Below are 17,568 nucleotides of genomic sequence, written 5' to 3'. Positions count from 1 at the left end.
CCAGTACCCTGAGGTCTGTGGCTAGAGCAGGGGGGGTTTCCCTCTGGCTGCTGATTTTTTTTCTGGCTTGTCCTTTCCCTGCTGTTGCATTGTTCTGGGGAGGCCACAGAGCAGCCTGAGCGAGCGCTGGGTCAGTAAGCTCCTCTATTCTCACCCGCGCCCAGCCTGGGACGGAGCAGACTCAGGTGGGGAGCAGACCCAGAGCCTGGGATGAAGCAGACCCTGGACCTGGAACAGAGCAGACAGGGGGAGCAGTCCTAGGGCCAGGGGAGGAGGAGCAGGAGAGAGAGAGGCAAGAATGCCCTTTCATTGTAAATGCATCAGCTCCTGCTGCAAACCCATTCCTCCCTGCTGGCTCTCAGGGACTCAGGGTGCAGCAGCAACTGCCACGGTGCAAGGCCCCAACCCTGGTTGTCAGTTTTCCCTGGCTAAGGCCTGAGGAGACAACGCCCAAGTTACGACACTCCCCCCCACGGCTGCCAGACAGGGAGTGCAGGGGCCATAGACCCTGAGCCTGTCTGCAGGCAGCAATCCGCCCAGCAGCCTCCCCCTGCCCCTTTCCTTTGGGGGATGGTCGGTAATGAGAGGAGTGGGGGCAGCACAGGTGAGTCCAGGGGCTCCAGGTTCAGCGTGACAGCTGGAACCTTTCGGCACAAGGTGCTGCAGGAAATGCCTCATGTCCACACAAGAGTGACCTCCCGGGCAAGTGGGCATGCACACATGCGATCACAGCCCCCTGCTTCTTTAACTTCCCTGCGACTCCATCACCAGAGCGCTGGAGGTGGCCCTGCTACGAGGGCCCTGGCCATCAGCCCAGGGGCCGGAGATCCAGAGCCACCACCACTCAGTCATTCACAGCACTAGAGCAGACAAGGCCGTAATCGGAGCTTGTGGAGTGGGACACGGTGCAGTGCAGAGCAGAGGGGCTGCGGGTCTTTCCATGGAGCTTCAAGCAATGAGAAGGTGGGGAGTAGTGGGGCACCACCGTGAGCGGGGCAGAAGCTTGGAGACCCCCACATATGCACCCGTGCCTCTGTACATACCATGGGCAGCACCATGCAGTGTGGGCACAGAGATGAGGCCAGCTCTGTACGGGCACAGCCAGGATGTGCTTTGTGTCAGGCTGCGGCAGCTCCTTTCCCACTCCCCGCTGTCTCCGTGTGCTTCCCCAAGGAGTGTGGAAGGGACCAGCATGCACAGCAGCTGCTGAGCCAGGTGTGGGGCTGGCCCCAAATGACAGAAGAGTAGGGACCAGTACAAGCCAGCATGATTAGCGAGAAAGGCTCCTAAGCACTAGGCTGGGGGCTCTAGCCCAAGCTCTAGCCCTGTTGAGCAGCAGCATGCTCCGAGCTCAGGTCATTCTGCCAGTGTATGACCCAACTGGGTAGGAGTTGCTCACACAGCAACATACGAGCGCTAGGAACAGTTAACCACAGGCCCTGGCTGAAGCCAGCAGAGAGCATGTCACTTTAGGCCCGTTTTCCCCAAGGCTGGGGAGTTCACCCAGCTCGGAGACGGCCCCACAGAGCAGGTGCTGCAGCCAGGGTAGGCCTCCCTGCTCCCCACCCCTCATTTCACGGAGCTGGTCCTCAATAGCATTGCAGGGGAGGAAGGATGCCCAATGATTCGGGCACATGCCTGGGATTCTAGAGACCTGCTCCACCAGGCTGACTCCAGACTGTCTGTCTGGGCCTCTGGTCCCTTCTGTGCCTTGGGGACACCGGGGGGGGGGGGGGGGGGGAGAAGAGGAGGAAAAGAGGGTAAATCAAGGGTGAGGGGCCTGGAGCAGAGCAGGAACTAGAGACCGCCTCTTGCCTCCTGCTGATCGAAATTGCTTCTCTCTTCCTCAGTGAGACCCTCCACACCAGGGGCTCTCCCTTTGTTAGTCCCATGCCAGCACTGATCTACCATCCACACCCCCTTCTCCACCATGCTCGGGGTCCTACACAGCTCCTCTGCCCACAACTCCAGGAGACGGCCTTGAGGAGGAGAGATCTCGGCTGTGTGACCCACGTGCGTGAGGCAGCATGTCCAGGAGCACAGCCTCCTAGTGCCACACTGGGGAGTACCCCCAATGAGCCCCCAGTCCACTCACTGCAGGACCCTGGGGTTCCTTGCGGCCTCCCAGTCGAGTACTGAGAGGGCCTGTCCCAGCCTGGCTTGCAAGCCCCAGGAGGAGCACACGGCGAGGCAGAAGTTGCAGCATGCAGGAGACAGAACTCAATAAATAGAAGCTTTTATTACAATAGAAAATAGTAAAACTGTCCTGGTTAAAATAGACTCACTGCCCCCCCAGGATCCCCAAGCAGCTGCCCAACCCCACTGAGGGAAGAGTTACCAGTAGCAGGCCAGGCTCTGCCCTGCTGAGCAGGCACAGAGAACTCTGCCCAGGGTCACCCTGGCTCCCTCCCTGGCAGGATGCCCTGGCCCATCTGGGCAGGCAGCCCCTGGCTCAAGGCAGGAGACATCAGGGAAGCCACAAAAGGCCAGACACACAAATATGGGTTTCAGCAGCACGGAACTGGCGACCGTCCTGAGAGCAAGTAGACATGCAGCAGATACACCCGCGGATGAAAGGCCCTGCCCCAGATGCCTGCCAAGACCTGTCTGAGCAGCCTTTGGCTCCACCACCCACCTTGCTGGGTTCCCACTGGCCCTGGACCCCAGGGATAAATAGGAAGCGACCTTGGCATGGTCACTACTCCCCTTGAGTGAGACTGTCAGAAACCACCGGGCTGCAGCTTTGTGCAGCTTCCACGAGGTTATGTCAGTGTTTGCACCATGTGTCACCCCTCTGTGCCTGCCCCCAGACCCAACCAAGTCAGTTCAGCTGCCAGACCAGCTAAAACATTGAGTGCTCCCCTCCTCCCCACCAGCAAAGGCCCCAGGTCCAGAACACAGGAGCAGGCAGAGGCCATTGAACAGGAACGTCAGGCAGTCACCTTCACCCTGCCCCTCCGCAGCAGCCTGCCCAGCCAGGTGGCCAGCTCTGCCCGTCAGCCGCTACCATGCTCACTCCAGGACCTCCTGCACTGTCTTCCGCAGCTCAATGGAGAACATCTCCTCCCAGGGACCACGGATCCACTCAACCAGCTGGGCCAGCAGCTCAGGACATTCTGTGTGGATGTGCCAGGTGCTCTCCACCTTCAGCACCTATATGGGAAGGAGGGAGGTCGGGATGGACCCAGCTCACAGTGGCTGCTCCAGTCTCACGGGCCAGAGATCAGTGCCCCGTACCCTTATGGCTCAAGAGCTGGCTACACCTACTGACCCCAGCAGCCGATGCACTCTCCCACGGCTGGGTGCCCAGTGCCAGGACCCATGCTCCCAGCCACCCGTCGCAGCAGGCCCCAGGCAGCACGGAAGCCTGGATTCCAGCCAGGGATCCAGCTCCTCGGCACAGGAACAGGGTCTCCCTGTGCCTCACTCCCAGGACATGGCTTGGCTGCGCTGGTGCAGGTATATGCACACTCTGGTGAACAGGAGCAGCAGCTGCAGGAGAGACGCCTCACCTGCCACCCCGGCCAGAGACCCTTGGGTCTGGGACAGGAGAAAGAGGTTGTGACAGAACAGAGGGTCCTCATTAGGGTGGGCTCCGAGTCAGAGCCCAGAGCAGCAACCCCTGCCCCAGGCACTGGAGACCCCGTGCGCCAAGGGATGCCCTGCCCTGTTACCTCGTCATAGAACATCAGCTTGACGTCGCAGGGAGAGAAGCGGTAAGTGATGATGCTGCTGATGCTGCTGATTGGCTGCTTCTCCTTCAGCTGGACACCGCTCTCGAGGGGCACCTCCCTCTCCCCAGCCGCACCTGGCGTGGGCTGGACCCGCTGCCACTGGTGATTCTCCTCCAGCAGGAACAGAGTTCTGCAGGTGCTCAGCACAGTCACGGGGAAGGCAGAGGCACCTAAGGGAGAATGGGATGGGGAGTCGGGTCACTGGGCTCGCCATTCCCCATGGGGCTGGCTTCCATGCCCCCCAGGCCCAGCCACACCAGCCCCAGAGGGGAGCGCCCCCCCATTGCCCAGGAGTGGGAGGTGCAGGAGGCCTGACCAGCCTCCCCATGGCTGAAGGGGCGACGGGGAAGTAGCTCTTTGCAGCTGCCCTGGTGAGGGACCAGCCCGAGCCTCAATCCCTGGATCTCATGGCCAGACGGGCCCATTAGATCATCTAATCTGATCTCCCACGTGACCGGCCAGAGAATGCCAGCAGCTACCCCTGCACTGAGCCAGGGACTTGTCTGAGGAACGCTCCCGCCAGAAAGGTACCAGGCTGGATATGCAGAGTTGAGATGGAGAATCCACCACTTCCCTTTGGAATTTGTCCCAGTGGTTAATTGCCCGCACTGGGACAAAGCGTGCAGCGTATTTCTAACTGGAATTTGTCCGACTTGTTCTGCCCGTCTCCACTCGAGTCAGGAGCCCTGCAGCAGCAGGCAGGATCTCCCCAGGAAGGTACATACAGGCTAATCAAGTCACTGCTCTGTCTCCTCTTTGGTAAGCTAAAGAGACAGCTCCTTCAGTCGCACTGCGGGATGTTTTCTCCAGCCCTCATATTTCTGTGCTCTTCCCCACACCCCCTCCAGCTTTTCACACACTTCCAAGTGCTGACACCCGAACTGGGCTGCCTGAGGTGGTGCAGCCCAGCCTGGAGCCTGTGATCGTCACTGGCCCTTTGAGAGAGGTGGAGATGCTGCTGCCCTCCGCGCCCCAGCTCTGAAGGGCTCCTACAGGGAACCCTGCTGTCTGCTCCCACCAATGGGCCGGCTGTGCCACCCCCATCCCCTCTCCTGGGTGTGCAGACACTGCCACAGCTGCAGGCGGAGCAGGGCCTAGCACAGGACAAGCACCCCGTACCTTGGATCAAATACGCCAGCAGGTAGAAGAATCGGCTGGATGTGCCATCTACAGCCACTGAGCACAGGGCCTTTTCCAGTAGAGGCCTGGAAGAGGAGACAGCAGTGAGTTGCAGACACCCACCCGCATGGCTACAGCCTGCTCCAGGGCAGTTCTCTCTCTTCTACCACATCCTGCCCTCTGGGGCCTCCCCACCTGCAGTTCCCCTGTCCTGTCCCAAGCACGTTCCTGCCGCCTTTCCAGTTCAGATTCAAACCCTCCCTTCTGGGCTCCACACTGCCCTGCGCCTGCCCAGATCAAGTCCCACCTTCTCCTGTTTGGCCATGCTGTGTTCTGTCCACCCCTCTCCTGCTCCCAGCTCCAGAACTCCCTATGCCCGGCTCAGCCGCCCTCTCCCTCCCAAATCCCCTCTCCGGCCTGTGCGCTCCCCAGCCAACCTGCTACCCCATCTATAAATCCAGTGCCCGAGGGCAGGCACCTGGGGTAGGTGTCCAGCACATCCGTGGGGCTGTGTTAATGGTAGCAGGCTGGGAACACGCCCCACACACCACATGGGGCAGGTAGGTGCTGCCCCATGGGCTGCTCTTACCATAGCCGATGCTGGGGATTCATCTCAACAGTGTGGATTTCCTTCACTCCGCTCCTGGGCTTGCCTGGCAGCTCTTGCAGGAGATCTAGACAGGAGCAGCAAGGCAGACTGTTACCCATGAGTCCCTGGGGCAGCACACAGGTCTCCAGACCAGAGAGCACATCCAGGATCAGTGCTCTCATCCCTGGGCAGCTGGAGTTTCCATGTTAGAGCGAGCCATTGAAAGCACACTGGGCTATTTCACCTGTTGTTCTCACCAGGGCAGGGTTTTCCAACACACATGGCCAGGTGCACCCTCTTGCCAGGACAGGGGGCAGATTCCCTGCCCCAGAGAAAACAGACAAAGGCCCCCCCTTCCCCACAACTCTTACATGTCAAGCACTGTAGGAACTGGTCACAGCGGCTCTGGTTTCGGATTAGCAAATTGTAGGAGGTCTTGGGATTGTCAAACTCCATCCGCAGACTCTGGTGGCCCAGCCCCATCTCCAGGTAGCAGAGATCGGATAGGTAATGAGAGTCATTTTTCTTCAGCCAGTCCACTGGCTGCCCCCTAAACAGAGAGCAGAGTTCTCCACAACCGCAACAGGCTGCAGTCACCCCCCGGCCCTCCACTTCCTCCTCTCCCTCTTTAGGCTCCTATGCAGGCCTCTACCAGGAGAGCCACCAGCTGCCTGTTCCTGCTGAATGCTCAAGGGAGAACCCAGAGCATGGAGCTCTGAATGAACTTCAGCACAGTAGGGACATAAGAACAGCCACACTGGGTCAGACCAAAAGTCCATCTAGCCCTGTATCCTGTCTTCCGACAGTGGCCAATGCCAGGTGCCCCAGAGGGAACGAACAGAACAGAGAATCATCAAGTGATCCATCCCCTGTCGCCCATTCCTAGCTTCCAGCAAACAGAGCCTAGGGACACTTCAGAGCATGGTTTTGCATCCCTGCCCATCCAGGCTAATAGCCATTGATGGACCTATTCTCCATGAACTTATTCTTTTTTGAACCCTGTTATAGTCTTGGCCTTCACAACATCCTCTGGCAAAGAGTTCCACAGTTGACTATGTGTAGTGTGAAGAAATACTTCCTTTTGTTTGTTTTAAACCTGGTGCCTATTAATTTCATTGGGTGACCCCTAGTTCTTGTGTTAAGGAAGTGTTATTTGTGCCTTCTCATATTTACTTTCTCCACACCTGCCATGATTTTATAGGCCTCCATCATATCCCCCATTAGTGGTCTCTTTTCCAAGCTGAACAATCCCAGTCTTTTTAATTTCTCCTCCTATGGAAGCTGTTCCATACCCCTAATCATTTTGTTGCCCTTTTTGGAACCTTTTCCAATTTCAATACATCTTTTCTGAGATGGGGCAACCACATCTGCACGCAGTATTCAAGATGTAGGCATACCAGGGATTTATATAGAGGCAATATGATATTACTGCACATTGAGTGGATGTTTTCAGAGAACTATCCACAATGACTCCATGATCTCTTTCTTGAGTGGTAACAGCTAATTCGGGCCCATCATTTTATATGTATAGTTGGGATTATGTTTTCCAATGTGCATTGCTTTGCATTTATCAACACTGAATTTCATTTGCCATTTTGTTGCCCAGTCACCCAGTTTTGTGAGCTCCTTTTGTAACTCTTCACAGTCGGTTTTGGATTTGTCTTGAGTAGTTTTGTGTCATCTGCAAACTGCCCCCTCACTGTTTACTCCTTTTTCCAGATCAGTTACGAATATGTTGAATAGGGCTGGTCCCAGTGCAGACCCCTGGGGGACACCACTATTTACCACTCTCCACTCGGACATGCCCAAGAGGCCAGGACCAAGAGCCTGCAGCAAAACCACTGCGCCAGGGCCTCACAGCTCCTCACCTGATCTCCCCAGTGACTTCCAGCACGTGAATCCTGAGATCTGAGGCCACCAGGAGCGCAGGGAACTCCCCGTACCGGCCAAACTTCACCATGGCCACCTGGAAGAGCACAGTGTGGGGTAAGTCACAACCCGTAACAGGCTGCTCCCTTGCCCTGGGCATTAGGAGCATCTGAGCCACTCCTGCCCCACTGGCCCAGGCACCCACCCAGCCCACCTGTGCAGGCAGTACAGGCAGCCTGTCTTGCACCAGCCTGCACCTGCCCACTGGGTCTGTGGGAAGCCCTCACCTTGAGGAAGCACTGGAACTCCTCCACATTCTCCTCGAACACCTCCATGTCCAGGTAGAGCCTGAGGCGATGGTCCACGGAGCGGAAGTCCCTCACGTCCAGGGTGCCGTTTGTGGCTGCAGAGAGCACAACGGGCAGATCAGCGATCCTGTGCTCCTGCAGCAAGGCTGCCCCAGTGAGCAATCCCTCCACCAGGCCAGCCCCAGCAGTGTCAGCAGCCAGGCAGTGATGCTCTGGAGTCATTGGGCATGTGCACATATAGGGGGAAGCCAGTCTGCTGGGTCCCATCCACCTCATTCCCTCAGGCCAGCACAGGGTTCTTGGCCACAGCATCACCTCTCGGGCTCTGTTCATCCAAGCAGGGAAGCCCTGTTCCTTCAGTACTGAGCAAAATGGTGGGAGTCCTCTCCTAAAAGCATCCTCCATCTGCAGATGTTCTCACCCTGCTCGGGTGTTGGCACCCCTGGGAGCTACACCACTCCTGGCTTCTATGGAACGACGGTTCCACCATGGCCCATAACCAGCCCAAGAATCGCTTTGCAGTTAGGTGCTAATGCAGCCAGTCACCTATCCTGGAGCCTGGGATCCTTCTGCTCGGCACTAGAGGGCGAGAGCAGCTGCCAAGGCCGAAAGAGATGCAGAAGGACAGCGAGGAAGCTGGAGAGGAGCCCAACTCAGACACCGGAGGTGTGCCCACTAATCACGGCTTGATCCTAAAGCACCTGCCAGCCTGGCCCCAAGAGTGGAGGCATCCTTGGGGGAAGCTCGTTTTACTGGACCAGATTTCCCTCACCTGAAACTTCTACGAGAGGCCACAGGGCTTAACCAAGGGCTGAGTTTGATTCAGCTACGAGGGCACTTGCAAGAGGCTATTTTAGACCATGCGATCTGGTCTTCGTCCAGTGGGCTGAGTCTGGCACCACCAGCTAAACGATGCACAGTCCCACAGGTGCCTCTTTAGAGCACAGCAGCAGAAGTTAGACAGAGGGGCACTGCCAGGGGTTGTGAGTGAGGGTGAGTCAGGGCCAGGACGGTCCCTACTGGCAGTGATTTTAGGCTCAGGAGGCCTCCTGACACAGCAGGAATCCCAGACCCTTCAGGAGTCCAGCGCACCTCCCAGCATGCAGGGCCAACAGCCCGAACCCAGGCCCTTCTCCTGCAGCTGTGAGGTGAGGGCCTGTGAGCCTGGCACGTATCCCAGAGATCACCACGGGCAGGAGCAGCCAGACTCACAGCAGCTCCTGTTCAATGCCACACACTTATGCTGGTACTAGAGAGCAGACGCTGCCATGCACGCCAGCCCCATCCAATCAGGGGAGAGCAATTAGCAAAGAACGCCCAGGAGAGACAGCTGCCCAATGCCCCTTACTGACTGACAAGCCATTTGTGTTCAGCAGATTGGCCCCCAGCCCTGGGCTCCAGTCCTGTCTCTGCCATTGGCGGCCCATGGGCAAGTCACCCCCAGGACTCAGTTTCCCCTCTGCAGGATGGGGCCTGGGCTCTGGAAGGGAGGGTGTGAAGCATTACTACTGTGAGGGTCAGTGCCATCCCTGCTTGGGAGTGGGGGCTCCTTTCCATTCAGCACTCTGATCCCACTCTCCCGGCTCAGCAGGGCCTCCCCGCACCCACACCCAGCTTGGACTGCTAGCGCCCAGGGCGGGACCCGCGCACACAGCTCTAGCCCTGCTTTACTCACGGGGACTGAGGTTCCAGGTCTCCTCGGACTCCGAGTTGAGCGAGAGCTGGGAGGGCGTGGGCCCACGCGAGGCGCCATAGCGGTAACTCCCCATCAGGCTCCCCGCACTGGTGTCTGTCCGGCTGAGGGACGAGTAGCAGCTCTTCAGGCCCAGCTCCTTCCTCCTGCAGTCCCCGTCGGAGCTGCCATGGTCGCCGCTGAGCTCCTGGGTCCTGGGGTCGGTCTCGGAGCTGTCGTCCTCCCCCCCAATATAGAACTGCCCGCTCTGGCTGCCCAGGACAGATGCTGCCTCCAGACTCCCCTGGGGGCCCAGCTCCGACGGGGCTTTGTCCGCGGGATGCTGCGAGGGCAACGGGGTGCTGGAGCACCTCTCGCAGGGCAGGAGGACTACGTGGTCGCTGGAGCAGCTGGGGCAGACCATGGGCTCACCAGGGGCAGTAGCCTCTGTAAGGGGGGGGGGGGGGGGGGAGGTTTTCATGAGGACTAGACAGATGTAGCTCTTCCCAGCCCAGCAACTCAGGTTAAAAAAACAAAACAAAAAAGAAAAAATAAGGAAGATCCAGCCCAGCCCAGCCAACAGCAGCCTGGTCTGCTGGTCGAGTCCCTGCTCGGCCGGATGCAAGAACAATCTAGTTAAAAAGTCTCCCTGAGCACATCACCAAACTCCCAATCAGCAGGCAACACTCGACTGACTCCCTGCATCCACCTGCAGCTTCCCAGCTCCCTCACCTGCTCCCAGACCCCAAGGAGCCATTTGCCTGAGACGCACCGAACAGCCTGTTGGACAAGGCAGGCTCCGTCCCACCCATGCCCTGATCTGTCCCCCTTCCAGAGTCTGTTCTGTTAGCACACGTGCCCCCTCGGCATGGCCAACTGAGCGCATGGCTCAGACACTCTGGACCATTGCCAACACTTAAGCAACCTGCCCTGGGCACCGGGCTGTTTGCCGCGTGCGTTCAGTCTGCCTAGTTCCATACCTTGGTTTGGCTGAGCTGAGGTCTCCATGCCTTTGCCACCGTCAGCCTCTGCAGGATATGGACTCTGCTGCCACAGTGCCAGGGGCTGGGCAAACTCCTGCTTGCATTTCAGGCACTGGAGCTTCATGGACCCCTCCTCTATGCCCTGACGTCTGCGATTCTCCTCCAGAGCAGGGGACAGCACTCTTAGCACACACTGAAAGCAGCAGCATAGGGAGAGATGGAGAGAGTGGCTGCCAGGGGGCTGTGTGTCTGAGTGAGACCAGGGCATGTATCAAGTATCAGGGGGTAGCCGTGTTAGTCTGTATCTACAAAAACAACAAGGAGTCTGGTGGCACCTTAAAGACTAACAGATTTATTTGGGCATAAGCTTTTGTGGGTAAAAACCTCACTTCTTCAGATGCAGGGCATGTATGTGAGCTGGGCACACCTGGCACAGCACAAACCTGAGCTCGGAATTTGAGCACAAGCACGCACAGAGCCTGGGGGGCGGGGAGAACCAGCTAGCATGGTCAGATTTGGCCAACATAGCCTCAGCCTCGCCACGGGTGCATGAGCAGAGACAGCTGCCCCAGTTCCACACCAGCGTGGCTGCAGGATGATGGGTCCCCTCATAGGCAAACTGACAGTTCAGTCTAACCAAATGCTGAACACCCAGAGGTACTGTCCAACCGGGGCCTCCAGCTAGAGGAGGAAACCCAGCCCTGCTCCTAGCTCCTTGTCCAAGCCTCCTCCCAGCTGCTGCTTCACTAGAACTCTTCTGTGGCTCCTGACCCAGCTGCCCCACATACGCTCTCTCCAAAGACGGCATGACCCACTGTTGGGGTCTGTGCAATAGACCAGGCAGGGGGCAGCTCATTTCCAGCCTTTGCCTGGACACACCTACTAATACAGGCAGCAGGATTTCCCCACGTTTACAGGACAGCCAGGTGTTCCTTCTCTTCAGAGCTCCCATCCACTGACACTGCCTAGAGCAGCCTGTTCGCTCTCAGTTAAACACCCCACCCTCCCAACACCCAGAATCCAGGATGTGGATGTGAGATCAGCGCCAATGCACTTCCTGTGCCTCCATTTCCTTCGAAGGCCTGGGTTCTAACTAGCTAGCTACGATTCTACGCCCTCCTCAAAACAAGTGTGTATTTCCTAGCCCCAGAAGGCCCCTGTGCCAGGAGCCGTGCTCCCTCCACAGCCTCACGTCAGGGTGTAGTTGTTGCTCCCCACACCTGCGGGTCCTGCACAAGCCATTTAGCGGGTCCTCTGCTGCTTGTGGATCTTGGGAGCCCTCTGCAGCCTCCCGGAGCTTTTAGATAGACACGCCCAGCAGAAGCTGCAGACCCCAAGTGTCATCTAGAACCTCGGGATGTCAGTGTACACATGCACTCAAGCCCGGCTCTAACTTTTTTGCCGCCCCAAGCAGCAACAACAACAACAAACAACAACAACAAAAGAGCGCCGCGCCGCCAACCCCCCCCCCCCAGTGCCGCCGAAACCCCGCCGCCAAGCGCTGCACTGCCAACCCCCCCCCGCCGAACGCAGTTGAAACAAAAACAACCCACCTCCCCCCAGCCCCGCCCAACCAAAACAAAAACAAAAACAAAAACAACAATTCGAGTGGCCGCCCCGCCGAACCAAAAAAAACACAAACAAAAAACCCCCGAGCGCCCCCCGCCACCCCAAGATTGGCCGCCCCTTACAAGGTACCGCCCCAAGCAAGTGCTTGGTCAGCTGGTGCCTGGAGCCGGCCCTGTATGCACCCACGCAAAACACCGACAGACCCCGGTCGCTGGCGGGCAGGTTCGAACCTGGGATCTCTGGAGCTAAATGCATGGGCCTCTGCTGCATGAGCTAAAAGCCACATGGCTCTTAGCTGCGGCGGTAGCAGACTCAGTCTCTAGCTGGGCTAGGTGCCCCTAGAGGGGGACAGAGCGCCACACTCAGCAAGCCTGGGCCCAGAACAGAAGGCCAGGTTGACTGTGGAGCCACCAGCCCCGCTCGTGCCACTGGTCTGTGCCAGGTGGCAGCTAAGCACATTGAGCTCACACCTCCCCTCACCTGCACACAGAGCTCCGGATGATCATCCAGCACCACGTATCTGCGCCTCCGACGGTCCTTGCGGATGTAGCCAAAATGGAGTGTGAGGACAGGGAACACGCGCTCCAGGTCCTGCAAGGAGGAAATACAGCAAAAAGCCCAGATCCCAGTCAGGAGAGGCCAGCCCGCAGCTACGTGCTTCTCGATTTAGCAGAGTACTGCACAGCACACCGGGCAGGACCCTTTTTGGAGGCATCCTTTAAAGGGAACGGGCAGAAGAGTGAGCCCATAAGCACTAAAAGCACCTGAAATGTTCCAAGGCCCAGATCGAGGCACTGTTCAAAGAGAACGCCTGCTGTGCCATGCAATGCCTCTACCCAGATCGGGGCCGGGGAAGACCGAACGAGTCAGTGCTGCCAGAAGGGCTAAGGAGGGGATGAGGAGAAATGCAAGAGGCACATGAGAACATCACCAATTCTAAGCATATGCGGACTAGATTCTGGAAAGTCCAGTGAGACTGTCTGGACACAGTTAACGCACTGATGTGGTAGCTGTGTCGGTCCCAGGATATTAGAGACAAGGTGGGCAAGGTGGACCAGCTTCTGTTTTGAGCTCGAACGCTTGTCTCTCACCAACAGAAGTTGGCCCAGTAAAAGATATTCCCTCCCCAACATGGTCTGGACACAAATAAGTTATTTTAGAGTCTAACTTGAAAATAAGCTACAACGGGAGGCCGTGGTCAGCAGGGCAGAGGGGTTTGCATACTAGGAGGGCAAGGAAACAGGCTAACCAGTTTACTGAGCTGCCAGCAGTTTTACAGAGCCATGGAGAAGCAGGACTCTACTGGACGATTAGGGAAATTTGCTGGACCAATCTCAAAGGAACCTGGCAGCTGCTGCCCAGGCCAGGAAGCGAATCCCAGTGCTATGCTGGGTTACAGCGTGGTCGAGTACAAAGCACAACTACAATCCTTTCAGCCAAACGAGCTGTTAAGAGCTTTAACCAGCTCTATTTCCAGAACCCTCTCCCAGGAGAGTGATTTGTTCTACTCCCAATGCAGAGGAGCTCGTCCTGCCAGGTCTCTAACCGAACTCTACTGCTGACCTCTGCAGCATTGCCCTGTGCGTCCTTCAGTAACATGGAGCTAGGTAGGTCTAGGCACATGCGGGAGGGAGAGGCCAGCTTTAGGTTTTGCATGCTGGACTGATGACCCCTTCTCCTCCAACCAAGGCTTTTCCACCCCTCAAGTCTATGTCTGAGATGCTGGCCCATATGAAGATTAACAGGCAAGCACCTCACACAGAGCCCCAACTCACCATCCTTTTCCAGGTCATTTCAGAGGTCTCCACTTTCTGCAGGCTTCTCAGTTCCAGTTTATGGAGGACTCTGGCTGCCTTCAGCTCCACCTCAATCACATGTCGGGCTGTGACGCGCAGGAAGATCCAGTCTGGCTCTGGGTCGCTGTCACCTTCTATCTGGCTCACTAACACAGGCTGGCAAAGGTCCACTGCCAAGTCAGATGTCCAGAGGTTAGTACACACACAGCACTCCGCCCTCAGTGCCTTGCAGGGGAGCAGCAGCTCCCCTGGAGCCAGGGAGAGGATGGAGGGAGCTCCAGGTGCAGTCTCATAGCAGGGTGTGACCAGAGCAGGAAGAGGATACATACAGATGGGCTGAAAAGCTTCCCCCAGGCAGAACCTATTTACCTTCTGGCTTCTCCTCTTCCTCCTGGGCCACAAGCTCATCCACATCCATCTCTCCTTTCTGGCTTTCTCCCAAGGACTCCTCCAGCTGCGGCTCCTTCTCCTCCTCCCTCATGGTGTCCAAGGGGAGAAAGGTGTCCCTCAGCAACCCAGAGGGCATCTCTTGCTCCTGGGTGGTGCTCTCGCTCGGCGTCTCGGTGCCAGGCAGGCTGCCTGGGACCTCCTTTGCAGGACAGCTAAGGGAGATGACAGGCCCCTCCTGGTCGTGCTCCTCCAGTTGCCTCTTGTACTGGAGCCAGTCAGCACCAAAGTGATCTCGGAAGGCATCCATGCGCTCTATCTCCTTCTGGTGCTGCAGGACCATCCCTGAACAAAGAAAACATCCTGGGGGCCCGGGGAGAGTCACCGCCCACAGAGCCCCCAAGCCAGACCCCCCCCCCATGGGCGGGGCAGTTACTGTGTTATGGACGAGGGGAGAGTCTCACCAGCTGAGGAGGGCAGTGCCTGGTACTCGTGCTCTGTATCACTGGGCTCGGAGATGCTCGGCCGGCGCACCCTAACGTTTCCCTGGAAGGGACAGAAGGAGCAGGGCTGAGTGGCAGAACCACCCAGGTGACGAGCCAGAGCCCGAAGTATCCCTCAGTCCCCGGAGAGCCTGAGGAGGCCAGAGCACCCCCTCCCCATCACATGGCACAACCCCCCCAGAGCATTTGTTCCAGTAGGTCAGGGGCAACCTTTTAACCCAAGCCTCTTCCTCAGACCATGCGAGCGAACCCCCTTTATACAGCGAGGCCAGGATCCCACGCTGCCAGCGGAGGAATGGATCAGACGGGGCCCCACTGTATTTCACATGACAAAGGAGCCAGTAACTCTGGGTAGTGAGTGACTCAGTCACAGTCAGCCCTGGATCAGGACCTTCATCCGAAGCCCCAGCTATGAAGACCTTGGATTTTCTCTGCGGGAGCCTGGCAGCCCCACTCTCCCCTGGGGACTGGCTGTCGCTGAGGTCTGCGCCACAGGAGCTGTCCAGGGTACTGCGGTCCAGCAGGGTCTTCTCCGAGGTCGAAGAGCGGATTGACTGGGCGATGACCTGCCCAGATTTTGGAAGGTGCTGAAGCCAACAGAAGAGAGCGATATTAGCTGAGCATGGAGGGGAGACCAAGGAGGGTGTGGGAGTGAGAGGCAAACCAAGCCAAAGCATAGAGGGTCCAGGGACTTCCCCAAAGAGATTGCCTGTTTCCCCCAGAGCAGGTGGCAGGTCCCTAGCTGTCTGACTGGGGCAGCTTTCCCTCCTTCCTCAGTTTAACCCAATACCTGCAATTCCTAAGGACATAGGCAGAGATCTGACTGGTTAACTGACATCCCAGAGGTGCTGTGTGCAAAGTGGCACCTTGCTGGGGGACATGGAGGTCTCTAGGAGTTTGGTCTGGAGCAGGCTATCGCTGCACCTCACCTACTGCCCTGCTGCTCATGTCTGGAGCACAGTGAATAGTCCCTAAGAACGGCCAGTTACAGTAAGAACAGAGCAGAGATGAGCTGCTTTCAGGAGGCAGAGCAGCTGATGGAAAGAAACTCCAGGATAAGGGGCATCCCCACCCCAGAGCAAGCTGCAGTTTATCACCCCATACTCACCATCAGGTCCGAGGTAGTCAGCAGCTCTCCATCCAAGAGGAGCTGTAATGACAAAGAAACCCATCTGCAGTTAGCTGGAGCTCGGTGCAGCCTTCTATTGGCCCCCTATATCAGTTGTGTTCTGCCTGGCTGGGACCCCCAGCCTGTACCCACTCAGTCCTAGGACACAACTGTTACACAGCCAGATGCCAGCCTGCCAGGAACCAGATTTCCTTCTGCATTCCTAGTGCCAGAGTCACCGTATAGTGTCCTGGTGAACGAGACTCAGATTAAGGCCCAGAAGGGACCACTGGGATCATCTAGTCCAGGGGTAGGCAACCTATGGCACATGTGCCAAAGGTGGCACGCAAGCTGATTTTCAGTGGCACTCACACTGCTCGGCTCCTGGCCACCGGTCCAGGGGGCTCTGCATTTTAATTTAATTTTAAATGAAGCTTCTTAAACATTTTAAAAACTTTATTTACTTTACATATAACAATGGTTTAGTTATATATCATAGACTTCTAGAAAGAGACCTAAAAACGTTAAAATGTATTACTGGCACTCGAAACCTTAGAGTGAATAAACGAAGACTTGGCACACCACTTCTGAAAGGTTACCAACCCCTGATCTAGTCTGACCATGTAACACAGGCCTTGGACCTTCCCAAATAACTCCTGGTAGAACTAGAGCCGATTTTCCAGAAAAACATCCTGCTACCACAACCCTGGTGAACTGTCCCAACTCCCCTCACTGCAAAAGCTGGCACCTTATTTCTAGTCTGAATGTCGAGCTTCAGCTTCCAGCCCCCGGGCTGTGTTCTACCCTGGTTTGCTAGACTGAAGAGTCCGTTATCAAAGGCACTTCTAGACTGAGCAAGTCATCCCTTAACCGTCTCTTCGATGAGCTCCATCACTAGATGTAGCTTAATCTAAGCCATGGTTTCCAGTAGGTGAGATAGCAAAAAGGGCTGCTCCCAAGAAAGTTATTCCTGAGATATGAGAGAAGCAGGGATAGTTCCTGTACTCTGGGGGCAGGGGAGATTTTAGACCTGCACTGATGAGAGATTTTTATGGTACCATCTAATCACTTTTAATGTCTGCAATTCTCTTCTTCTACCCAGCCCCAGAACTGCCAGATGGACTGATCCCGCAGCCCCAGGGCAGAATGTATGTAGCAATGGCGATCAGTCCAGATGGTCAGGGACTAAACCCCTGACCTGGCCATCTCCAAACCCCAACTGCCAGAAGCTGGAACTGAATGACAGGGGATGGATCATTTGATAAACTGCCCTGCTCAGTTCATTCCCTCTGAAGCACCCAGGACCAGCCACTGTGGGAAGATAGGACACTGGGCTAGATGGGCCATTGGTCGGACCCAGCATGGCCATTCTCCAGACTACATATGGAGTATGTGGCTCCAATACTCACACTGAAGGAAGCTGCCCTGGGAGACAAGTGTATGATGGTTGCAGATCGGTGGTTCTGGTGAAACCATAATGGGTTTCCCTCCAAGTACAGCTGGGAGAGAGAGCAACACAGTATGTGTCATTACCCATTTGCATTCCAGACTCCCACCAAGCCTGCCTGCGACCAGTCTCCTCCCACACAGAAAGGGCTAGCGACAGAGAGCCACTTCCTCCAGCTGGGATGGCGATGAAGTGGCCCATCCACGAAGGAGCTAAGCCTAGCACTGCCACCTCTCGTGGTCCTTTGGACCTGCTGTTTGACTTCAAATAGAGAATGAGGTCAAAGGATCTCCAGGCCGTGTTCCTGAATCCACGAGAGCCATTTCAATATGAATGCCCTGATGTGTAGATCATAGAATCAGAATATTAGGGTTGGTCGAGACCTCAGGAGGTCACCTAGTCCAACCCCCTGCTCAAAGCAGGACCAATTCCCAACTAAATCATCCCAGCCAGGGCTTTGTCAAGCCTGACCTTAAAAACCTCT

The 17,568-nt window shown here is 56.7% G+C and overlaps 1 protein-coding gene across 2 annotated transcripts in view; it reads right to left on the bottom strand.

The window, feature by feature from the left end:
- Nucleotides 1-2,240: 2,240 nt before the first annotated feature.
- STK11IP (serine/threonine kinase 11 interacting protein) overlaps nt 2,241-17,568 on the bottom strand; it is a 33,436-nt gene continuing 18,108 nt past the window's right edge. For both annotated transcript variants that reach the window (XM_026657426.2, XM_026657424.2), the window contains exons 10-25: nt 17,047-17,136; nt 15,638-15,679; nt 14,949-15,116; nt 14,491-14,572; nt 14,009-14,371; nt 13,619-13,809; nt 12,324-12,434; nt 10,272-10,467; nt 9,295-9,738; nt 7,599-7,714; nt 7,311-7,408; nt 5,814-5,992; nt 5,443-5,527; nt 4,854-4,939; nt 3,675-3,904; nt 2,241-3,153 (exon numbers count right to left, since the gene is read on the bottom strand). In XM_026657426.2, the coding sequence (XP_026513211.1) occupies nt 3,013-3,153; nt 3,675-3,904; nt 4,854-4,939; nt 5,443-5,527; nt 5,814-5,992; nt 7,311-7,408; nt 7,599-7,714; nt 9,295-9,738; nt 10,272-10,467; nt 12,324-12,434; nt 13,619-13,809; nt 14,009-14,371; nt 14,491-14,572; nt 14,949-15,116; nt 15,638-15,679; nt 17,047-17,136 (2,622 nt within the window). In that variant the 3' untranslated portion in view covers nt 2,241-3,012. The remainder of the gene's footprint in view (nt 3,154-3,674; nt 3,905-4,853; nt 4,940-5,442; nt 5,528-5,813; nt 5,993-7,310; nt 7,409-7,598; nt 7,715-9,294; nt 9,739-10,271; nt 10,468-12,323; nt 12,435-13,618; nt 13,810-14,008; nt 14,372-14,490; nt 14,573-14,948; nt 15,117-15,637; nt 15,680-17,046; nt 17,137-17,568) is intronic.

The sequence above is a fragment of the Terrapene carolina genome, unplaced genomic scaffold (genome assembly GCF_002925995.2).
Source record: "Terrapene carolina triunguis isolate 2854851 unplaced genomic scaffold, T_m_triunguis-2.0 Scaffold243, whole genome shotgun sequence".
NCBI lineage: Eukaryota > Metazoa > Chordata > Testudines > Emydidae > Terrapene > Terrapene triunguis.
The sequence above is the reverse complement of the archived record's forward strand: the minus strand, read 5'-3'. Positions and strand labels throughout refer to the sequence as shown.